Here is a 25,468-nt window from a genome sequence, read left to right on the forward strand (position 1 = left end):
ATATAATTGTGTGATTTTAACAAAAAAAAAAGAAAAGAAGAAGAAGAAGTTGTAACAAGTGGAATTTACATACAATTAATACAATTGTGTGCTTTTACCAAAAAACAAGAAAAGATCTTTTATTATTTGTCTTCGGAGGTCAAGTATGACCTATGAGTTCAAACATCTGACATTTTTCAAGTAAACACGTGCGAAAGTGAGTAGCGACTCTCGAGGATCGAGATCTTTACGAATGAATGCCACAACCAAGAGTGCACATTGTGACTCTAATAGGAATTCATGCAAAGGATTGGGTTTGGTCGAAGATGTGTTGGAAAGTATAGTTGAATATGATCAAAGGTAGAACAAAGTATCAAAGCAGGATACTTTGACACCCCAACTTTACTCTTGAATGCCACAATGAAGAGTGCACACTATGACTTTGAAAAGGAATTCTTGCAAAGGATTGGGTTTGGTCAAAGATGGCTTGGAAAGCATAGTCAGATGTGATCAAAGCCAGAGGATTGTATGGAAATGTGATATTCCAAGTCCCGAACTTGTTTACGACAAAGCGTGGATAGTTGATTACTCACATCATGACATGTCTCACATTGTAGTGAGTGTGAGCTAAGACAATGAGATGGGCTCTAACATTTGTATTGATGTGTGTGGTTTCCCCATTCAACGAAGAATATGGTTTTGTAGTTACGTGCAACAAATGTACTATAATGTGTGAAGCATGAGCCTTTGTAGTTTTCCCAAATCATGATACATTGATGTTGCAAAAATGCCGCATATACAAAGGAATCTAGTTATGCATCATGAAGCAAGTGCTTTGCATCCCATCTTCCAAACCATTTTCTATATCGTGAAGAGAGAGAGAGAGAGAGAGAGAGAGAGAGAGAGAGAGTTTGCCTAGATGAATGTAGCTCAATTGGTAAGGTTGCCCAATGGAGACCAGGTGGTCATGGGTTCAACCCCTACATTCCACAGTGGCGTCTAGTGAATTAAGAGATATGTATGAAGTATAGAATAGAGATGTGCGAAAATTGGGTATCGAACCCAAGGTGTAGTGCTTGTAGTGTTAACAACTTACCACTAGGGTAAGATAATTACGAGAGAGTGAATGAGTTGGTCTATAAGACTAAACAAGAGATTACATCTTAAGTGTTGTCTCGTCTTTGAGAACAACTGATCAAAATAAATCAATGTTACTAAAAAAATTTAACAAGGCAAAAAGAGGCTAAAGAATCTTGTTATGGATACATGTTTCTCAAGTCAAATATATTTAATTTTTGTCTTTGGAATATCTCAAGCATAGGTCAATCCAGAATAGAGATGTCTTTGAAGTGAGGGAAGCACTTGCAACAGTAGGAAACATTGGCCTTTATCTGTAAACGACAAGGGTGGTGAGATTGTGGTCCATGGGGTCGGAGCCTACATGAATGAAAAAATCCTATTACCAATCTATTGTAACCCTTTTTGCTATGTCCTAGTCGAGAACCAATTTGTGTAGCCCTTGAATGACTTGTAGCATGAGTGGGAGTGATGGGGCTAAAGAAAGTTGTGATTATTCTTTGTGGATGAGCTTGTGTGGATGTATTGTTGTCCTTCGACAACTTTTCCCTATGTCTCTTGAGTTTTAGTAAGAAAACCCCCATGCACCATTGGTCCTCATGTTTCATTGTCTTGTGCATTGGGCCAAAGCCTTCTTTAAAGAAGCGATGGTATCTTCCTCTTATTTCATAAAAAACACGACAACTACAAACATAATGTCCTACAATGACAAATATAGTGTTATTCAGAGAGAGAGAGATTTTATACACCCCCAATAGCCTTAATATACATGGGCACAATTAGCCTAGCTCTAGATGATGGAACACCCCATGCACCTCTTGATTGAAAGCATGTCCATTACTGAAACTTGACATCAAAACCTAACCATTTTGACAATCCTCAAATGTGTAAACCTTCTTGGAATAGCTACCTTTTGGTACAAAGTTCTTTCTTCATTGAATACCTTACAAAGACATAAGGGATTATCTTACAAAGTCTATCATGAACTAAGTTGTTGACCCCTAATTGAAAATCATGCATTCACATAATAGAAGACTAAACATGTAAGCAATGAGCTAGACGCATGTCATATTATATTGGGAAAAGTACTAGGATACCCTGAGAAGTTCGTCTATTTACCATAATGCCCCTGGAAGTTTCAAATTTACCAAACTACCCCTATGTCCAAAAAGTACCAGGATACCCTAAGAATTTCGTCTATTTACCATAATGCCCCTGGAAGTTTCAAATTTACCAAACTACCCCTATGTCCAAAAAGTACCAGGATACCCTGAGAATTTCGTCTATTTACCATAATGCCCCTAGAAGTTTCAAATTTACCAAACTACCCCTATGTCCAAAAAATTACACTTTATAAAGTAATTATACACTCAAATCTTTTGGTAAATAGGGCTAGTTCGGGTCCATTTCTTCATCGTTGGTAAATAGGGCTTGTAGATTTGAGTGTATAATTACTTTATAAAGTGTAATTTTTTGGACATAGGGGTAGTTTGGTACATTTGGAACTTCCAGGGGCATTCTGGTAAATAGATGAACTTCCAGGGGTATCCTGGTACTTTTCCCTATTATATTCTATTGGATAACAAAATATATCCATGGAAATCAATCAAAAGGAGTCTCACATTGCATTATATACGATTTACAGACAAACATATATTGATATACATAAAAAAACACATTCATTTGGATCTAACAAAATAGAGAATAATATGGCCAAATAGCCAAGAAGGGGAAAGTCATAGATATGGTGCATAACCGAATCCACCTACACATGATATATGACGAAAGTGAGGTGCTTGTCGATATATTGCTATAACCAAATATGGCCACACTTTGAATTGTTCTAGTGAAAATGAGTTCCAAAAACATAAAGAAAAGTACTTATTATTTAGAGCGAGAATGTCGATATCTATGGATGGTTGTGAATGTTGAAAGAATGTAATAACATGCATGCGTAAGATAGTTCAAAATGATGAGATATGTTGATTCCATGGATGAGAACAAAAGTGTGGATCTCAATTGGATTGCACTAACTTTGTTTATCTTAAATTTTTGTTTCTATTGACTTGATTGTTCATTGAAAAGGAGTACATCCTCTATCCTCATTTGCCAATATACTTTTGTCAACTTCACTAGTTTTTGGTTGAAGATGAGCAATGTGGTGGTCAAGATCAATAGTGAAACAAAAAGATCGTTGGGGAAAATGAAAGAACAAGTGCAAGCTTTCAATTAGTTTTGAGCAATTATTGGCAATCAAATGGTTCCTAAAGAAACTATTATGAAATGTTAACCATGTCAAATAAACTAAGTCAGAACTATTCAGAGATCTAGTTGAAATCCTCTTCAAACAAATCTCGGAGTTTTGAGCAAGGGATTTGGTAAATTCACAGTTTTTTCTGTATTTTCACAGTTTTTTTTTTTAGTTCAGAAATATGATTACAAATGATAGCCAGATTCCATCCCCCCAAAAAAACTGTGAAAATACGGAAAAACCTGTGAATTTACCAATTTCCTTTGAGCAATTATTGCAAATAAAATGGTTCCTAAAGAAACTATTGTGAAATGTAAAACATGTCATCAAGTAAACTAAGTTGGAACTATTCAAAGATCCAATTGAAATCCTCTTCAAACAACTCCTCCCTACAAAATTAAACATTACCTAGAATTCTGTCTGCTTACAAGTTGAATCTTTCTTATTAATGGCGTCCCTTTCTCTTATCACCGCAATGAATGCTAGTCAAGCAATGCTAGAAAATGAGGGTTGAATAATCTATTCTTACATGCACTCACTTTTGTCTTATAAAAAAGAAAAAAAAGCCGATTTCGTGTTTATTCCTTTTTCCCAACTTTGAATGAATATGAAAGTGGAGCTACAAGCCTACAACTTCATGTTCGCATTGATTGTTTTCCTTACCATCTTCTTGAAGTTAGCACAGGAAAATACAAAGTCAAAATTAACTTGCAAGCAATGCCAATGATGCAATCGCCTACTATTGTAACTAAAGATTTTACCATACTTGATCTAACTATAGAATGAAAAGGATTGACCGTGAATTCTCGAGCACCGTAATCAGTTGTAAAATACATGAGAATTCACTTTTGAGCTGGTTATCAAAATTCTGACCACATCCCTACTCACTACTCCGTTAAGTGAGAAAGAGTGTTGACATAAGTTACAGGTTCCTTGATTTAACCTTGACTGGAATCGATGGTAGAGCTAAAAAACTACAGTAACATTTCTTATCTTTACTTTTCCAGCTCTTTGGAAAACGTTACCAAACAGCACAAATCCTAACCTCATCTGATGACTCGCATTTGGAAACGCTTAACTGATAACATTGGAAATATGCACCAAATATCACTTGTTTGTGGACTAACTCATAACATATAAAATATGCACATGGAATTCTCTCATGATATATAGCAAGTTGTTTTCACATTCATATTCACATTCAATTAGTCATGTAGCACCACTGAAGAAACAGGTAGGCACAAACAGTGTATCTCGCCTCACGCAATATTTGGCTTGGAATCGAGCTTTTTTTCCCATATAGATTAATCCCAGGATAGAGTAGCACAAAATGAAAGCAGAAAGAATAGACCAGAGACTTCATGTTCAGACAAATGTTAGGCTATAATAATATTAAGCTGCAAAGAGCGAACATAAATGTATAATTACATAATTCATCTTCTCTCTACTACTGAGAAAATATGTAAGTGCTGTAATAGTAAAACATTACAGCTGTGTATATTGTACAGACACATGAATGATGTTGGATTTGTGCAAAACTCTCGTGAGTCTGCAGGGACTGAATGCAATTTATTGCGACAAAATGTTTACAGATTTCTTATCACAAAAATCAGAACATTCTCTCATTCCCCTTGACACAGTTGAGTGTAAGAGAAGGGTTGATTTTTATCTGAAACTTACAGTGACTTTACACCGACCCTACACAACCAGTCTCTTCCTCACTTTGATACTTATTCCAACACAAGAATTCCTTGAACTGGATGACAAGGAAACCAAAGATAACCTGACGTATATCCAAAGGGATCCCATCAATTGTGATGATGTTACTTGTTTTAAGAACCATTGTTCAAGTCCTCTAACTTGGAACTGCCCATCAGTTTGCACACAATTCTTAGCTCACCAAAATGCAGTTTCCTTCTCATTCAACTTCTTTGCATTGACAGAGACTTCAATTATGCATCCAAACAAGTACATATCACATGTGCAGTGATAATAAAACTTCTTTAAGCACCATTGTTTAGACCTCTGACATTGTACTGCTCATAAACTTGAGCGCGATTCTCAGCCCACCATAGCTCAGCTTCCTTTTCGCTGAACTTCTTGCGGCTGTGATATAGAGGAATCAATAATCTCTCTCTCTCTCTCTCTCTCTCTCTCTCTCTCTCTCTCTCTCTCTCTCTCTACTCCAACTTGAGACGAGATCACTTCTCGTTGAGATCAGGGCCATGAACAGGGTCGCTGAATCACACATGCCTAAGGTTCAAAAACGTCTCTCACATCGACTTCCTAGAATCACATGGGAAGCAAGCAAAATTCCTCTATAAATGAGGCCATTTTGCAATGCCAACATATCATGATCTAGGAAAAATGTGGAGGCTCATGCTTCACACATTATATTACACATGTTGCACCTAACTACAAAAGCATATTCTTTGCCAAATTAGGAAACCGAACACATCGATACATGTTAGTGCCCATCAGGTTGTGTCTACCATCCAAACCATTGTCTCCATGCAACTTAGCTCACATGCATTGCAATGTGAGATGGAGGGTTAGGGCACAAGTGGTGAGAATAGTCGACTATGCACACTTTGCCCGAAACAAGTTTGAAAGTCTGAGTATCACAGTTTGACATGCTCTACCTTTGATCATATTCAACTATGCTTTCCACACATCTTCACCAGTTGGGTTAAAATCGCATTAGTTGCATTAATTTAATAGATGCCATTGAGGAATGGAAGGATTGAATGAATGACATGCCTCTCATTATCTATTTATTTTCCAGTTGAGGCAGGACCCAGAGGTAAGCTGATTCTTTTATAAACCAATACATCGGGGGTTCAAATCTCACTAATTTACAAGATAATACTACCAAATCTAGAACTTGAATCCATGACCTTGTCTCCACTGGACAACCTTACCAACTGAGCTATATCTGTAAATGTTCTATAGCAAAATCGCACGATCACGAATAATACAAATACATAAGACATACATCAGGGCTGATGTGTCAAATATGGCGCATCATCAAATAATGTAGGGATCCTAAAAGGCCAGGGGAATGCATGGGGAAGAGTTGCCATAGTAAGATCAACCGCTCGATATGATTAACAGTTCCATGTTAACCATAAAAACGAAATGCAAAGCAAGTCCTCCGATTATGATACAAACCCCAATACTGAAGAAAATAAAGACAGGATTTAAATTATGAGAAAGCATCTATTTACTGCCTTCATCTATCACACAGGTTTGATAAGATATCATATGATTTCATGATTGTAAAATTTGTGGGTTTCCTTTTTCGTAACATTTGTGGGTCTCTAGTCACATCAATATAATCTTCCTTTCTTCTTCTTCCTCTCTCAACTAGATTGCTTGGTAATTTTTTCGGTTTCCAAAGATAATATTTAGCCTCCAAGGGCAATAATATATCTATCAATCTGTCTCATGCACATATAATAAAGAATAATAATTGACTTTTACGGATGTCTTCTGCTCACTGACCTGAATCTTACTCGTTTCAAATCCTTTCCACCACTTGGAAGAGATGTGAATGTAATATAGACTCCAGGTTCATGTTGTTTCACCCATTCTGTTCCCACACATGAATTCATGTCGCTCGCCAATAGTGATGTACTCCTCTTAAGTGTATCTGCATCCTTCTTACCAGATTCATAATGTTCCAATGAATCATGCATGGATGTTCTACCACTTGAGGTCCCCACACTCATGTCAAGTATTTGTGTGTCGTCGGAGCTTCTGGATATACTTAGCATAGAAGGATATTTATGAAAGCCAGCCACAGAGTTTTCTGTACCTCCACCATCCGACACTCTAAGCATTACAGGTTGAGGGGAAATAGACCTTTGTGGGAAATGGAAAGTTCCATTAGGAACTGCATACGAACTGATTGCACCATTTGATTCAGCATCTTGAACAATTCGAACATTAGGATTTCCACTGTATTTCTGATCACGAAAAGAGAAGTCATCAATCTCGGATGTCACAGTTGGCGCATGTGTGTTGTATAACCCATCTGACACTGGAGAGTAAGGAGTAAGTACACCACCATTATCATGCATTTGTGCAGGTAGCTTCTCTGCGAGATCTTTCAACTGCAACGGATTAAGGAATTTAGAAAATTAGATTAAACATAAAACTTGCTTCAGATAAACAGAACCCTCTTCTCCTCCACCCCCTGTTTGACATGAACCTACCTGCATGGTTAGACACCGAATCACTTCTTTTGCAGCTTTGCATTTTGAAGTTTCCTCAGCAGAAATTGCATTGGCCATTTGTAGTTCTTTTGTACCATGTTGTAATTGTGCCTCTTGTGCCTGATAGTGTTGTGTAAGTGATCCAACCTGCACAGAATACATTCCCAGATATTTCACAGGTTCCAATAATCTGATTGCAAACATACTCTTCTGAAGTAACACATCTACAAAGCTGTAATTACCTGAGCCCGAAGCCTTAGAACTTCCTGGGTCAAACTTTTGTTTGTCTTCTTCAACTCATCAAATATAAAATCCGGGGAGCCCAATCCAGAAAAGGTTGGAGTAGATGTAGTGGAATGTGGAGGATTGGACCGCCTTTGCACAGGTGAAGTAACTGATGATATTGTTCTTCGTGGAGCAGATATTGGTGAAATTGGATATTTGTATGATAAAGATGAATCTGTTTCGTAAAACAAACTAGGTGCAGGTGAGACTCGTCTTAGAGACTCGGGCTTCTTTAAAAATTTGGAGGTTGATTTCTCTTCATATTGTCTTGATCGTTCTGCATCATGAAGCCTGGGGTGTAGAGATAACTGCATATTCAACTGCTTTGCATCCTTCTTTATTCTATCTCTGGACTCCAAAGATTGTTGTATGACACTACTCTTCTTCAACCCTATGTGTGAGTTAATACTGACATTAGTGTCATTCTTCAACTTTGTATAGCAAGAATCACAAACACGATAAGGCTTTTTAGGAGTGGGAGCCAAAATGGCTTTGCTCGCCTTCTTGCTACTACATGCATGGCAGAAGACATGCCCACAGTTATAACAATTATGCCGTTTTCTAGTAAAGCCAAAAGATAACCGACACCCTGAACAGATGGATTGATCGGCACCCGAAAGCCATTTATGTAGACAAACCGCAGCCGTAAAGCTTGCACCACAAGCTATACTTTTCACTTGCTTTTCTTTCAGTGCCTCGACTAAGGTAGGAGTATGTCTATCTTGAACATCGCCATGGCCAAGTCTTCCATTGGCACCCTTGCCCCACGTGTAAACCTCTGTCTTTAACGTCAATACAGCCACGTGATGTGATCCACAAGCAATCTCCTCGACACATTCTTCCCACAAATTGCCTTTCACAAGTAATGGATATTTCCCAGTGGCTTGTGGATCTCCTAATTGCCCATAAACTGTGTTTCCCATGGTAAAGACCGTACCGGATGTTGTAAGTGCAACAGTGAGACTATGTCCACAGGCCACCTGTCGAAAATCATAATCAACAAGTGCAGCCACACAAGTAGGAACATTCTTCTGCTCCTTATCACCGTGTCCAAGACGCCCCTTCTCAGCATCACCCCAAGTGAAAAGCTTTCCAGATGGACATACATTAGAATCCGAATAGCCCATTATCACCTCAACTACAGCTGCCGTGTGCCATGCTCCACAAGCTACTTTAACAGTTTTAAGACCTTTTAAGGACTCAAGCTCTTTGGGAAAAGAGACACTCGCATTGTCTCCATGGCCAAGAGTTCCAAATGTGCCATCACCAAAGGTGAACAATTGTCCTGAAGAGGTTATGAGGGCAGTATGCCAGGGACCACACGCAACACTTGATACCCTTACACCCTCTGGCATATGAACCCTCTTAGGCATCCAATGACAGAAATCGTTACCCTGACCAAGAAGACCAAAGCTTCGTGTTCCATCTCCCCATGTATAAAGATCACCATTTCGTGTCACTGCACAAGTATGATACTCACCACAAGCTACCTGTTCAACACATGTATTAGCTAAAGATTCCACCAGTTGAGGATGAGCAACATCCACATGAACTCCATGACCAAGTCTGCCTCCTGACTCTTCTCCCCAGCAGAAGACCTCCCCTTGCCTGTTCACTAATGCAGAATGGCTTCTACCACATGCGATGTTGTGTACATCAAGTACGACAGCTGATTCTAAATGCTTTGGTAGTAAGGAATCCATCTTCGGCCCACACCCATTCTCAGCTCTATATGCACCACCACCCAATAGTCCTTCACCAAGCCCTTCACCCCACAGGTAAACATCACCTAGAGCATCAACATCATCTTGTCCAGATCCATGGCTCGATGAGCTTATCACACTTGATAGGCTCACTCTGAAAGCCTCTGAGCTACTATCTTTATACTGCGTTTTTGGAGCCTCTGGCCCTAAATCCGAATTAGTAGAGTTAAAAGATTCCCTTATCAAGGTTATCTCTGGAAACCCTTTCTTGGAATCAAGTGAATTTGTGGTTGCCACTAAATTAGTCTTATCTGACTCATGGTGAGGGGGACTTTCATATGTTACTCTATGAGCATTTGCATAATCCTGTGTAAGAAAGCAAGCAACAGAAAATAATCATTGATATATTTTATGCATTTGTTTCCCTCGGCAATACAAAGCACTTTAAAGTCATTCTACCTGTTGTAAACTATTCGAACCCATCGCCGAACCACCAACATTATACCTTCTCCTCATGAGGACAATAGGACTATTTCCATCAGAAAAAATAGTTGACAGATCTCCGTCAGTTTTTGTGTCAATACGTAACTTATGTGATTGTGATCGCCCACCATTTATAAGAGCCTTTAAACCAACAAACCACAATTCTGCCTGATCTTTGTCTCTACACACCTACATTAAAAATTAAGATGCATACACTTTGATGGTCACAAGCATTGCCAGGGCAATTGATGAAGTTGGTTTCTCAGTCAATCATGACTCAATGAAAAAGAAAACTGTCAATTTATTTTATGCCACTGTACTTACCAGATCGAGAGACTGCTCATGGTGTCCGAAAATAAGGGAGAAAGACTGGTATTCTTTCTCAGGTGTGGGATTCCGATGAAAACTGGCCTGCAAAATGCATGCGACTGAAGCATAAATTCACATTTACAATAACTCTTTTAAACTCATAATAACACAAAGTACATAGAAACAAGAGCCATACAGTGCGTTGACCAGGAATAATTCTGACCACAGAACTTAAATTTAACTGCATTTCCTCTTTTCCCGACAACCACATCAGTGCCTTCTCATCCTGCAGGAATCAGTTTTGTCATTATTTATATCATTCATGGCTGCATGATAAGAAATGATTTCTTCAACTTACATTAGAGAGTCTGAAGGGACAAAATCTAGGCTTTCCTTTGCGGCTGTAGTTCAGCAAATGAGCACCTTTCTTCAAGGCTGTGATGGCCTACATAAAAGCGAAACAAAATCTCTCTCATTTCAGCTTTACTTATCTTTCTAACATACACAGCTGGGGAGTGTGCTGGCATCAAATTGAGAGAATCCAAGTTAAATCCTTGCCATTTTCTCTGTCTAAACTACCATGCATCCTAAATGCAAGCAGAAGATGGACAAATAAAGTAAGACAAAACCTCGGATATTAAGCTATACCTGTTCGACATCGCGCTCGAATGTCCACGTTCGTCCAAGATCAGCCATGGTAATTGTTTCAATGATCACGACAAGATGAAAACAACAAACAATCAATTTATTCTTCAGACAAAAGAACCAATGGCCGTGAGGGCATCAAAATGTAGGGGTTCATGAAGTGCCATTTTTTTCTCAGAAACGGTAGAGTTGCTGATGGAGAGAAGAAGGCTCCACAGAAATGATCACCCACAAGAAATGAAATCTAGAGAGTCAAAAAATGTTGTTTTTTTTCAGGAATAATTGATTATATTCCATAGTCTACACAGATAGACCTTCTTCCAAAATCCCTGAATTATAGACTATCTGTTTGAATATCTTTCACTGCGTAGAATTAACTAAATCTGTCTTCCCAAATCCAAAGGGAACAGTCAGAATCAACCCATAAAAAAATTCTTCCAAAGTGAATTCAGTGTACTCAAAACCCTAAGAAATCTGTCAAGATCCCCATGCATCAATGGATTTTGAACCAGATAATGAGTTTTCGAAGCTAATTCCACGTACTCAAATCCTAGATATTTGTAGCTGTCTGTTCATCGATGAATTTGAGCCAGAAGGGAAGCTTTGGAAGCAAAGTCCGTGCACTCAAAACCCTAATAAATATGTGGTAAACTCTTCATCCATGACGGGGTTGTGACAGAAAATGACCTTTGAATTCGAAGTCTGTCTACCAAAAGATTAAGAGCTTTTTTTATGAATTATTCAGTGAAGAAGAGAAACTTCTGAAGGAAATTCTGGAGAAACCTGCCATGCATTGATAATCAATGAGCACCATGAGACAGAAAGACGCTTCAGATACCATCAATGAATAGAGAGAGAGAGAGAGAGATGAAGCAGAAAAGACAGTTTTTTGACATACAAACATTTCTATGACTTCTAGGAAGAAAACAGAGAGTTAGATAAAGTGATACTTTCTGTATTCTCTTAACTATGTCATGAAAAAAAATGCGGAAACAGAAAAGCTTACTGTAGAGAATCGTCGGAGAGTAGAAATCCACAGAGCCTGTTATCTGCAAGGGGCAGGGGGGAAAATGGTGGAGATGCAAGAGCTACGGATAGTTTAGGTAGAAATTGAAGCCCTAGAAGTTCCGATGGAAAGAGAAGATCATAGAGAAAGAGGAGAAAATCCAGGAAGCCTGTATCAGCAAAGGGCGGGCGTGGGGGAAATGATCGGAAATGCAGGAGCTATGGCTGAGCTTAGGTAGGCATGGAGCCCCTATAATTGTAGAGGAGAGACTTGAGAGGATATCAGATGGAGGAATCCCCCAAACTCTGTACCAGAAGCCAGTGGGGAGGAAACGGTGGGAAATGCAGGGGGCTATGGCGAACTTGGACAGGCATGGAAAACCCTAATGAACTGCAGCAGACAAAAACCAAAAACCAAAAAAAAATAAAGCAAAACCCAAAGAGAAGATCGGATGATTTGGGGGGTGAGAGACTCCGGAATCCTTTTCTATCCTCTTTCTTATTTTTCTTAGGTTGCAGGAGATATGGGAGCTTTGTTAGGCAAGCAGGAATGGAAACCCTAGAAATGCAGCAGAAGAAGAAAGAAGAAGAAGAAGGGCCCTGAGAGAGGAAGGAGATCATGGAGGAAGAAGAAACCTCAGAATTCTCTTCGTTTCTTCTTCAGTACTTACTTCCTCTCTGTTCTTTTCTTTTCTGTCTCTCTGTTCTTCTTCTTCCTCCTCTGTTCTTTTTCTTTTTCTTTTTCTTTTTTTCTCTTCTCTTTTTTTTTTTTTGTTTTAGTTTTTTTGACTCTGTCTCATCTTTTCCTTCTCTTGCTTTCATTTTCATATCTCTCTCTCTCTCTCTCTCTCTCTCTCTCTCTCTCTCTCTCTCTCTCTCTTCTCAGTTTTTTTCCTTCCATTTTTACCATCCTATTACATGACCACCATTCTAGAGCTCATGTCAATGGATCGATCCCATCCCGATAGAAGCTCTCATGCCGATCGATCGATCGATCCCATCCCGACAGAAGCTCATGCCGATCGATCGATCCCATCCCGATAGAAGCTCTCATGCCGATCGATCGATCCCATCCCGATAGAAGCTCATGTTGATCGATCGATCCCATCTGGGGAGGAGCTTGTGCCCATCGATCGATCCCATCCCGAGAGGAGCTCATGCCGATTGATCAATCCCATCACGACAAGAAGGAGCTCTTGTTGATCAATCGATCCCATCTCGATAGGACCTCATGCCGATCGATCGATCCCATCCCGACAAAGACTCATGCCGATTGATCAATCCCTTCACAATAGGAAGGAGCTCCTGTTGATCAATCCATCCCATCTTGATAGGACCTCGTGCCGATCGATCGATCTCATCCCGACAAAGAGCTCCTGTTGATCAATCCATCCCATCCGGCGAGGAGCTTGTCCTCGTCGATCCCCGCGAGAAGACCCCGTGTCGATCGATCCCATCCCGAGTGGAGCTCATGCCCATTGATCCCCATGAGATGACCTCGTGTCAATTGATCAACCCTGTCACAACGAGCTCATGCCCATCGATCCCCACAAAGACGAACACCCCTTGTCGATCCCATCACGAGAAGAGCTCTCAGGTCCATCAATCCCCACGAAACAACCCTGCGTCGATCGATCGATCCCATCACGAGGAGCTCGTACCCATTGATTCGTCGTTCAGATGACCCTGCACCATTTATCCCCCACCTTAGAACTCATGTCAATCAACACAACACATCTTGCTCCCTAACACGTGTTTTGAATACTTTTTTGTCTCTCTTGGAAGGACTCCCCCCCTCAATCGTGCAATGTAACCTCCCCAACTACGACCAACTCGAGAAACTAGACCACAGTGAAAAATGACCCCTGCCATGGGCATATTCCTGCAAGAGGAGGACCACTTGAGACATACCATAATTCTCAAGATAGAGATTCATGTTGACTAGCAAGTTGATGGTGAAAATGTGTGTCATGCTTGAGTAGGGGTTCTCATGGGTAAACTCATGTGAGATAACACATATCGAGGTGTATATAAGACGAAAGGACGTTAAAAGTTTATTGACAAGGGGATTACATTGGACAAAAAGGTACGTGTTTGTGGAGGGAATTGATACATGAACAATGTCAATCTCAAATACATAGCTACCCATCAATCTATGTTGTCTTTTGGCTTTCCATGAAATATGAAACAACATCGAGCTATTTGTGATGCACTTAGATGTATTGGGTTGCATGTACACTACGTCCATGAATTCATTGAGTGTATTAGGTGAACAATTTGTCTAGGGTAATTAATCTCCCCTCATATGTCCCTCCCCCAACCCTCTCTCTATGTGTTGATATGTTTTCCGGAACCATTGATCGAACCATGTTCCGTCTTTAACACTCGTTGTCATGAATTACCAATCCTATAATGGTAAGTGAAAGGGAGATTGTGCATATATCAACCAATTCCCAACCCATAATTATTATTATAAATATGCATTTACCATTATAGGAGAGAATCTCATACAATACACTTGGCCCATTTGGTGGAGAGGACTAAATAACCATAGTAAATTTATCGCATTGATTTGAGATTTGTCTTTTGAGACACGAGGATTTTTCTCACAAACTCACCTCATGGTATATTTTTTATTGCCTCTCTTTACACAAACAAGCTTCGTTTCAGAATATAAAAGGTATTTCGGTTAAGGGTAACCCTCAAAACAAAATGGCAAGAGCAGAGATAGTTTTGCTCGTGTATGGAATATAACACGTTTACGTGACATTAACATCCTTCCCTATTCATACTTTCTTTATCCATACTTTCTCATTCTTCTATTAAAAATATAAACATACACACATTTCGTATGTCCTTTGTGTGAACCCACTATTTCAGGGACAAATAAATAGTCCATTGTTGAATCCACATAGTCTATTAATGATATTAACCTTTACCTATTGGCAATTGCCCATAACCATGTATTGTGCATATTCACTATTACGAATCACATGTATAGCATGAGTGACCCTTTGTGAGCCATTCACAAGGAGATGATTATAGAGCTCCCTTTTACTTATCTAATGTTGACTCAAGGACGTTAGGTTTAATATCTCGTACATGTTACCTACCCCACACTATTTGATGGGTCGGTGCTCATTTGTAACCAAATCAAGACATTTGCTCTTTCGTTTGTTTGTATATATTCTGAAGTATGGTTCACATGAGTATTACACATTCTCTTGTCACATCAATACAAAATATATCCGGATAATAGTATGCAAAGCTATGTGGAATATAGCCCAGTAACATCAAGAAAGGAAAACCACAAATTGGAAGCCTCTCACACCCTTGAGAGTTATCCATACAAAGATGTGATCACAATGACAAGGAGTCTGTTTTATAACCAATCACCTCATATGTTTATAATTATATTCCTTTGTGAGAGGAAACACTTATTTTGATGCACGAGTACTAGTCTTGGACACATGCATCATATGCTTGTTCCAATTTTAGCTTATAACAAAACTAACTAGCAATGTAAGGGGAAGAATATCACTCTTTATTGTTCCCATTTATTTCCCAATTATATATGTGCATTGTTTGAAAGAACATGTCAACTTGTCCATAGATCCATGGACGCGTAAAGGCAATTGGTCTGAACATGGTTACCTCTTAGAACTTCACCCATGAAGTTTGGTGGGCCTCCGAAAAACCCAAATTCTCGGAAGAGAATAAGTAAGAATAATGATTTAGTAACACAACATGGATGGTCGAGACTCGATACCATAAAAGAGGAGTTTCATGGCTTTCGTTCTAGGAGAGGGAGCCTCCTCACTCGAAAAACAAAATGGAAATTGATTATACTCTTGATGGTATGGAAACTGTCTCACTTCATCTAGATATAATTTTAGGTAGACAATATCTCAATTGACCTATAAATTATCATATTCTCTTTAAAAGAAAGGATCGTGTCACGTAATAGGGTTCACCCCCATGTTTATGCACTTTCTTTCTCATGAATCGACATATTCTATTGATGTTTGCTATTATTATTTATTTATTGTTTCTATACTCACACTCGTTGAATATTTTATTTCTTATGAATAATGACGACGTTTTCGTTTTCTTTTTATGTCTCGATGCTGTCAAGTCCTGTTCACATTCCCATCACTATCTCACAACAATTAGGTTAGCAATTTACTCTACTCTTATGTCAAGGCAGTTGGAAACACACACGGCCCACAAATCCATATCCTTCTCCAATGTGGAGCCTACATACAACGATTCTCAAAATGTTAATGTTATGTTAGATATACTTTGAGCACATGCAAAGTTACCTTACTTCAAACATTTAACATGAAATTCCACATAAACATGCATCCATGTATCGTGAAAGTTTTCATTTGTAAATACATGCTCTAGAAACGGAGGTTCCTTCATGCTTGTAACAAGGTAAAAACCAAAATAATGACGACTTTTGAAGTCGAACCATGAAATGCCATATTGTTATCTCTGAACCATGGTATATACATTACCACTCTTTTACATAGAGTGATGTAGGTTTAAACAATTTGACATCTAACAATACACACTATGACATTATTGTAACATTAATTAGTGACACTTCAACCTCAACACATGTTCTACTAGTGATAAAAGGTTGAAGGATTTCATAAATGCAAGACAAAAGAATCGATGTTGGTCCTTAACATGGTTTCGCAATGAGAGCAACTAAAACATTTCCATGGTTGAATGCTTTCGATGCAAAACAATTAGTCTCCACAGAAACTCAGAAACCATGCTTTCACAACATAAATTAATGTGTGGCGGTTCAAGCATAAGAAATAACCATCATCGATAATGCACGCGAACTCAAGAAGGCCTTCATTTTCCACAAGAAAACTACGTACATAGAACTAAAAAGGCATTCTTTAATACAAAAGGCACACATCTTACATGGATATGTTTCATTCTTTAATGAACAAAAAGCATTAAATATAAAACAATTCATCGTTTTGTAATTGAACGAGTACATGCTTTATTTATCTTAAAGTTTTAACAAAAGTGTAGATAATTGTGTAACATTGTAATATAAAACACGATATTCGCCAGATTAATCACGACAGTCCTTCGAGCATCATGTGATTCTTATCGTTATTTTATAAATGACAATGCATTAAGTATATGAAACTTTACGACATTCATTAGCATCTATATTCTTGACTCGTTACAGCTGTATCTCACGTCAATTGCATTCGATCCTTGAATGAAACAAACGTATGATACAACCATTGACCATTGGTATACCGAGTACATTAAAAAAACATAAGCAAGACAAAATAGTTATTTCATTCATCCACTTTCAATAGCAAGCAAGCAACAAGATTTCATGTCGTGTCTAGCTTTTCTTCTTTTTAACAATTCCATCAACAAGTACCTACACTTTGGAATAATGAGTATATCTATTTCATCTTTCTATCTGTTATCATAATGACATCTTGCGATATGGTTGCAATCTTGTTAATGTGCATATTTAAAGAGAGCAACCTATTGTGTCAACTTACACATCTACACATGGTTGCAATATTGTTAACGAGCATCTTTAAAGGTATACAATCTAAAGTTTCATCTCAGTATGCATAACATTGTTCTAGATAAAGACCACCCCCTTGCCCTCTTAAAGAGAAAAACATAAGAAAAAAACGGTATCGACAAAGACAAATGCGACAATCATGTCTAGAAGATGTCACATGCATGCACACATAGAAAATGATTTAGTGACGAAGTAAGTGCTCTCAATTGTAGCTTCTAGTCCCATTCTTCAACCTTGGGATTGCACAAATTTTTTTGACAGTAGATGTTATACAAATATCTTTGTTGAAATTAATATTGACCTCTACGAAAGCATAATGTGAAGAATTCACTGACGTGGCAAATGAGTTTTATAAAGAGAGGAGAGAGCATTTGCACACAATAAATATAGTAAAGAGAGGTACAGTGTTAAGAAAGGCAACTTGTGAAATGTCGACAAGGCCTGCAATGGGGCAAACATGTGTATTTACATAGTAGGAAAATCGTACAATTAACATTATTCAAGGAAATGAAACCTAAAGCACCAACCTACAATGCCATGTATCAAATAGAGCTAAAAAGAAGAAAACCTTACAGCTCACATTGTCGAGACATAGGTTCCGAACATTCCTACAATTAGAATTGGAAGAATCATGCAATTATAACTATGAAATGCGAATCCCCCAGTACCGCGACTAACTATGATTCGCCTATTCTTTGATAATATGTTAGCCTTGATGTGGTGTTTTTCTTGTAATTTATTAATACAACACTACGATATACCATCATGAAAAGTTCATACATGCAGTAACACAAATTGTTAGCATTAGGCACATAGCTTTTACAGTATATTATGACAAACATGAACTAAAAAATAACAAACACCACAATATCCTAGATCTATAAAAAATATTCTATTATTAGATATTGGGTATCCTTTGCTTAGATGGTCATGTGTAACAATAGTATGTGATGAGATGCATAAAATTTATTCATCATGAAGTTGGGCCAATGTGCTTTTTATATGTCACGAATCACTCTCTTTAACACTCTCTTAGATAGACATGAATGCACAATAATATTGTATCACCAACTCTAAGATCAACAAAATTTCACCATTTGTGGATATTAGAGAGCCCTTGTGTTGTGATATTATGTACATGATGGGATTGCATTCATGAACAGAGGCTTTAAAAATCGGGGGAAGTATAAAATTGAAATAAGATTTTCATACGCATCATAGAGTGGACCTGCAATTTCAATGTTCACCAAAATAGTGTATGTTCTTTAATCAAATGTCTATATCAAAAACAAGGTTTCGCATTGAGCTATAATAGTCAAAACAAGGAAGACAAAATAAAGTCTTGAATATGGTTGAAAACATGATAAATAGTAACATAATGTCAAAACACTTATTGATTATCTAAACATGTTCAACGTTGAATACTTTGTAGGTATGAATGTAATCATTGGTCCAAATTGTCCTCTATTCTCAATATGATTATATCTACTTGAGTCATGACTCCTAGTGATGCCATTTAAGAATGAAGAGTGATGGGATACATGATTAAGGGGGTTGACCTACACCATATATAAATTATTGGCTTTGAAGGTCAAATATGACCTATGAGCAAAAAGTATAATGTTTTCACATAATATTGTGGGAAAGTGAGTAGCCACTCTTGATGTTCAAGAACTTTACTAATGAATGTAGCAATTTGAGAGTTCACACTATGATTGTTAGGGAAATTCATGTAATAAATGTTGGGTCAAAGATGTGTGTATTGCATTGTTGAATATGATCATAGCTAGAGAGTGTTGTACCAAAGTGTGATACTTAGACTCTCAAAGTTGTTTAGGGAGAAATGTGCAGAGTCGACTTGTCTCATCACATGCGCTCCAATGTCTTGTTTCACATTGAATCGAGTATGAAAAACTGACATAGACGAGGGGTTGCATGAAATGGAGTAGGTGAATATTGACTCGGGAAGAGAAAGAGAAACAATTAGCAAGAAGGAAGAGAACAAGAGCAAAAGACATGGAACTATGAATTCCGTAATTGGTGTTGTTCACCTTGATTGTAGTGAAGGGGATCACACATATTTATACAAGGTTTGGAGAGGCATGATACAAAGAAAGTTCTCGGGATGTGTGTGTTCTAATGGATTCTAGAAAAAAAGTTCTAGAGGATTATCAAATATACAAGAAGATCCATGCAATGTAATATGTGTTAATGGATTCTAGAATATATAGTTATCACAAAAGGTGAATAGCCAAGCCAAGTGGTTAAAACTATTCATCATGTAGGGAGGATTCAAGTTTGAATCTTGGCTATGACAAAAAAGCAAGAGGAAATCTATTCACTATGTGGGGAGGATTCGAGTTTGAATCTTGGTTATAATGTGTGAAGCCAAAGCAAATCTAAAATTTCCCCATGTCATTAGACATTGACATTGTAAAAATACTCCTCCATTCACAAAGGAATACATTGATCCACAATGAAGCAAGAATATTGCATCATATCCCATCTTCTAAAGAAAATTTTCATATTTTGCATTTATCTGAAATACAAGTTTTTGTTTTATGTGTCTTTTGCATTTTTTTACTTGTTTCGCATACCATTTTGGGAAGTCGATGTGAAAGACTTATTTGAAACTTAAGCGGGTACTCAACAACTCTTTCTATGGCCTTGATAAGAATGGGAAGTGATCCGTATTAAGAAGTAGAAAGGTGCATGACAAATGTTTCTTAACTTGGAAAAACTTTGTTTGAAAACGCTTTTGGTGATCACGTGACATTTGGTTCCAATTTTGCAACCCTCATGTTAGACAAATGAAAGCATTTGTTAGATTAGTTCTAATTAAATTTTTTACCTCATGTACAATATAGATTCAAGTTATCGGACATTGTCTCCACCTCTTATACCACCTCGATCATAGGGGCCATGTCCCTGTATCAAGGATGAATGCATCACACTCGAACCCTTGGGATCAGAGGCAAGATTCCCGATCGGAGAGGATAATGTGTTGGCGTACTTTATGTCAAAGCACAATCACCCTATCACAAGCTTGGGTATAAAAAGGGAGTGTACCCTCAATCACCACCACACTACGATAAATATAAATTATGTTACAATTTCGTATTTTATGATTGGGCAACTCGTTTTCCCTAGACATAATGTAACATATGGGTACAAGGCATTGCATCTTCTGATTATTGGTACAAGCTTGGTCATGGTAGAATGTCACGATCAAGACACAGGCTCCAAGAATTGGAATGACACATATATTTTTATGTTCCACGCCTCTTGGTCACACAAGAGAGACATGGGGAGACCATCTAGTTCTTGCATGCCTTTGATCATTGTTACGTTCATACAATTCAAGACAATATGGAGGATGGATGGAAGCATCATTGCCTCGTGATAGAGAGGTTTTTAGTTTTTGGGGTTGGCTTTATATGATAGGCCCATCCACCATATATTGTGATGCTAGTCGAGACAAACCTACTCCAACTAACCCCATGAATTGACCTAATCACTTGGGCACCTCCATTATTCTCAATTGCAGCTTGGTTGTCACCAACGAACCTGACAATCCAAGGGCTTGAAACCCTATGGCACGCTAACCTAGAAACATGTAGGAGCAATTGTTTATTTCCTCAATCTAGAGGAGGTCATAGATCTAGGAGGACATGAAGCGTGGATACTTTAAGTCTACATTCACTTAGGATGTGCCCATCTACCAATGTTCCTCAAGATGACTCAATAAGATTCCTCAAAACAAAAAAGGGATTTTGATTCACTAAGTTGAGAAAAAAACAAAAAAATGAGTTTTTTACATACAAGAATAAAAGTGCAAAAGTGGTTTCCGTAAATACTACATTGACTCTGAATAGTTTGATGATATTAGAACTTCCCTATCTATAGACAATATAGTACCCCTAGTTCTATGCACGCTCACCACCTCGCCTTAATGCATGCATGGTACTTGGTTAACGCAAATATTCGCCACTCAGACATAATGTAAAATGCTAAAATAACAACCATTTCAAGTCTATTATAATGAAGCAATAATAATATTTTACAAACGTAACAATTGCTTCTTCTTTTTTCCAAAAAAATATTCTTCATTAGTAGAAATTCTACATACATGACAAAATGATTAGTTTGACAACCTTATAAAGGTTGTATCCGGGATAGGCCAATAAAAAACTCAAAGACTTAGAGTATAAAACTACAAAGAATGGTGACCACATACAAGAATCTTCTTTCCATCTCATGTGATCACTGGCTTAAACACTGAACTGTAGTTTCTCATTGTTCATCCATGTAGTTATCCATATGTGGATAGATACTACGTCATTATTCTTCCGTTCTCACGTGCTCATCAACATATGTAATAATTGCTCATCACCATGGCTTTACAATATATTAGACCTTTATCTACCATGGTTGTATGACTACAAGCATTTCCAACCGGCTTTGGTAAAACTCCATTTCCTCTCATCTGGTCAAATACAGAAAACACATTTTCAATTTCTCCAACTTGACCATATCCTGTAATTAGAACATTGAAGGAGACTATATTTCGAGTTGGAAGCATATCAAACAGTTCACGTGCTTTCTCTAAGACTCCACACTTAGCATATAGATCAAACAATGCATTGCCAACAACTTGATTTCTCTTCAACCTGCCCATCTCCTCAATCTTTACATGCAATTCTCTGCCCTTTTCTATTGCTCCAATGTTAGCACAAGCTTTTAGAGTACCTACAAATGTGACAAAATTAGAAGATTCTCTTCTTTTGCATGAGCTCAAAAGCATTAAGGGCCTCCTCGTCATTCTCATAGTGCACATAACCTGTGAACAATGTATTCCATGTCACTATATCACATATGAGAAGTTTGTCAAACACAGCCTTTGCTTTTGTTAGCATGCCAGATTTCAAATAATCTCTACTAGTGCATTTCCAACAAGTTGGCTTTTTCTGAAAAGCCCAAGTTTCCTCTCAGCATCGAAATGTATCTCATTGCCCTTGTTTGCAAATCTAATGCACCCACAAGCTTTCAAAATGCATGCACATGTGACTTCATCTCCAGAAATTCATTGAAGTTGCATCTTCTTGACTTGATCAACGCGTCCTCACCTTGCTCCTTTTTTGCTTTTTCAAGTGAACCAACATGTCAACTATTCATCTGGGATGATCCCCTGACATTGCATATGCTCGAAACCTTCCAATGCTTCCTGATGTCAATCATGAAGACCATGCCGTGCTATTAATGCATTCCATGACACCACATCACGAATTGAGATCTTATCGTATACATCTCTGACTTGATCTATCGTACCACATTTTGAATACATGCCCATTAAAGAAAAAGCATTACTTTCCATTGCCTTATTCCCACAAATATGTGCATGTATTTGTTGGCCATTTTCCACAACTTTCAGCTTAGCACAAGCTTTTGGAAGCACAGAAACAACATAATCACTGGGTGTTGGATTTGTAAACACCAAACTTTCCCTTCCGCCCTTGTAGCTATTTCTTGCATTGTGTTGAAGTTCTGAATCGCAGACTTCTAGATATATTTATTCGGAATATACTTGGCCGAATACAACAGTCACCTGCAAAAGAAAATGCTTCTATTTTCCTCGTCCCCTCATGAAAGTCTGCTTCAGCCCCAACAACATCATCACTCATCCTTATCAAACAAAGAAAATATGCTTCCTTTTCCCCAACCAACATGTCGCCGATTACTACCAACGTCCACATCAACCATCTCTCCGTAGCATAGCAAATCCTGTACATACTAAACAAAATCACAATGACACTACTCTCTTAATCCCCTCATGAAATTCCGCTTCTTCCCCAACACCATTGTCACTCATCCTTTACCAAAATAGACAATGTTCTTCGTTTTCCACATCAACCGTCTGTTCGTTTGCCATTGAAGTCATGTACAAACAAAATAGAGTGAATGTGCTATCCTCATCCCCTCATAAAAACATTGCTTCAACCCCCCAACACCACCATGATTCACTCATCCTTAAAAAAAAGACAATTTGCTTCAATAACCACATCAACCACCGAGAACCTGTACCAAAAAACATAATGACACTACTCTCTTGATCCCCTCATGAAATTCCGCTTCTTCACCCGACACCATCGTCACTCACCCTTTACCAAAATAGACAATATTCTTTGTTTTCCACATCAATTGCTTTTAAGCTAATGTATAATTCTTACATCATGATGGTCATGAGTTCAAGTCCTCTAATTGATTTATAATGTTTTGCATTATCAAGAGCTTCAACCTTGTTTCTCCCATTGCACGAGGGTCCATGCTCCTTGTTGATTCCTAGGTCTTTGGTTTCTTCTTCAAATTCCTCATCTGTGCTTCTTGGCTTGGCACAAAAACAACAAATAATTGCTTTAGCAATATCAAAATATATTTTGCCATCTCATGTGGCCTACTATCCAACCCACAACGAGAAGATAATATAATGTCCTTAGTGGTCATATATCCTTTATTGGGTGATGATCAAGCCCACATATTGTCATGGTGTGTTGTAGACCTTATGGTGAAATCGGGTTCCATCATGGAATAGGGGTTTGGATTTGCCTTGTGGTCAATATTCCTATGTTTGCACTTGGTTAACCAAATTGGAATCTAATACTTGGGCCAAATGGCAAGAGTAACTTTATTTCATTGCTTATTGGAAGCCACAACTTTTAGTTCACATTTGTTGGGTCTAGGAGCAAATTTGGAGTCTCAATTACGACCTTTGGGACTAGTTATGATGAAGCCCTTCAAGCTTTTTATGTTGTAACTAGTTTCATACTATGTTTTTCCATATAGCAATTGGCAATAATAAGTGTGATAGAAAAAGGAGATAAAGGAAAAGGTTAAAATGATGTGGGGAAAAAGGAAACAAGGGAACCATACACGTGTCAATGCACAAAAAAAACCCAAACACACTCAAGGTTATGCATTACGATCATGACTTAATGACTAACTTGTCGTTTGTGCACCGTCACTTTGTCCCCGGTTGTTTCTTTTTTCATTTGGTTATTTAATTTCCCCAAAATAATTCTAAGATGTGTCCGCATTTACTATGTAAGGTGGTGTCAGAGCACCGTCACGAAATATGTCATGTCATGTTTTTTTTTGCATCCATATGAAGGAAAAGATTTTGCTTTGTGTGCTCATCATAGCTTTTTACTTGCTTTCCATGTAGTCCTAAGAAGCTAGTGTGAAGGCATTTGCCACTTCATAGGCATGTACACCATAGCCCTCTCCATAGTCACCAACCCAATGGTCTCAAGATTTCATAACTTCCAATTCTTTAGAGATGCCTTCCAAATTCTTTAGAGCCAATTTCATCCAAAGCAAGAACTTAACTTGTGCTCAAATGCATAGTGTACTCTCTTGGCAACTTCCAAAACTCTGTATAGACAGGTCATTCCACATTATTTGAAGGAACCCAAAGACCAACAAATTTGAAGCTCTATATCACTTCATGCATCAAATTAGTGTACAAAATGCATGGGTTGTTTTTGGTGCATATTCTCTGTTTTATAGTTTCATGACAATCAATCAACCTTATTCCAAAGGTCATAAGCTCTGAAACACCATAACCAAGAGAGACAATACATATTTATAGCTGCATTAACGTTCAGGAATGTGGAAACATTTATATGCAATGGTCGATTTTATGTCATCCTAAAACACATGATCTGTTAGCATATCTCAGATTTGATCCTTTTCGATGTACTGATTTCTCTACCCCCGGATACCTTACAAAGGTGGGACTCATGTATATTGTTTACATATCTGATAAGGTATTTTGCAAATTGGACTCACATTTGAGGTAAATAAATCCTTATGCTCAAAAATTTGATTTCTCGCGGTATGATGTTACACCAAACATGAATTACAAGTAAATGGAAAGAGA

General features: G+C 38.0%; 2 protein-coding genes across 2 annotated transcripts; both read right to left on the reverse strand.

Annotated features, from left to right (window-relative positions):
- Positions 1-4,671: 4,671 nt before the first annotated feature.
- Positions 4,672-11,747, reverse strand: LOC147853328 (PH, RCC1 and FYVE domains-containing protein 1-like). Its single transcript, XM_087333429.1, has 9 exons — positions 10,953-11,747; positions 10,663-10,749; positions 10,501-10,590; positions 10,320-10,406; positions 9,972-10,184; positions 7,767-9,878; positions 7,525-7,671; positions 6,812-7,422; positions 4,672-5,413 (listed from the first exon to the last, which is right to left on the reverse strand). Exons 1-9 carry the CDS (start codon positions 10,998-11,000, stop codon positions 5,311-5,313), a joined length of 3,498 nt encoding a protein of 1,165 aa, XP_087189555.1. The 5' UTR covers positions 11,001-11,747; the 3' UTR covers positions 4,672-5,310.
- Positions 11,748-21,898: 10,151 nt separating this feature from the next.
- Positions 21,899-23,213, reverse strand: LOC147853329 (pentatricopeptide repeat-containing protein At5g27110-like). Its single transcript, XM_087332855.1, has 4 exons — positions 23,138-23,213; positions 22,847-23,076; positions 22,373-22,499; positions 21,899-22,281 (listed from the first exon to the last, which is right to left on the reverse strand). Exons 1-4 carry the CDS (start codon positions 23,211-23,213, stop codon positions 21,899-21,901), a joined length of 816 nt encoding a protein of 271 aa, XP_087188981.1.
- Between the last annotated feature and the right edge of the window lie 2,255 nt (positions 23,214-25,468).

The sequence above is a fragment of the Azolla caroliniana genome, unplaced genomic scaffold (genome assembly GCF_043228905.1).
Source record: "Azolla caroliniana isolate FFs.n. ecotype wild unplaced genomic scaffold, voAzoCaro1.0.p SCAF_17, whole genome shotgun sequence".
In the NCBI taxonomy this organism is placed as follows: domain Eukaryota; kingdom Viridiplantae; phylum Streptophyta; class Polypodiopsida; order Salviniales; family Salviniaceae; genus Azolla; species Azolla caroliniana.

Excerpts from the sequence above, each read along its gene's own strand:
- LOC147853329 (XM_087332855.1), bottom strand. The coding sequence starts at position 23,213 with ATGAGTGATGATGTTGTTGGGGCTGAAGCAGACTTTCATGAGGGGACG. Across the intron at positions 23,077-23,137 it reads AGAAGCATTTTCTTTTGCAG|AACTTCAACACAATGCAAGA; the intron begins GTGACTGTTGTA and ends TCTGCGATTCAG. Across the intron at positions 22,500-22,846 it reads AATGTGGTACGATAGATCAA|AAAAAGCCAACTTGTTGGAA; the intron begins GTCAGAGATGTA and ends TGGGCTTTTCAG.
- LOC147853328 (XM_087333429.1), bottom strand. The coding sequence starts at position 11,000 with ATGGCTGATCTTGGACGAACGTGGACATTCGAGCGCGATGTCGAACAG. Across the intron at positions 9,879-9,971 it reads GTTCGAATAGTTTACAACAG|GATTATGCAAATGCTCATAG; the intron begins GTAGAATGACTT and ends TTTCTTACACAG. Across the intron at positions 5,414-6,811 it reads TTGAAACGAGTAAGATTCAG|CCGCAAGAAGTTCAGCGAAA; the intron begins GTCAGTGAGCAG and ends TCTATATCACAG.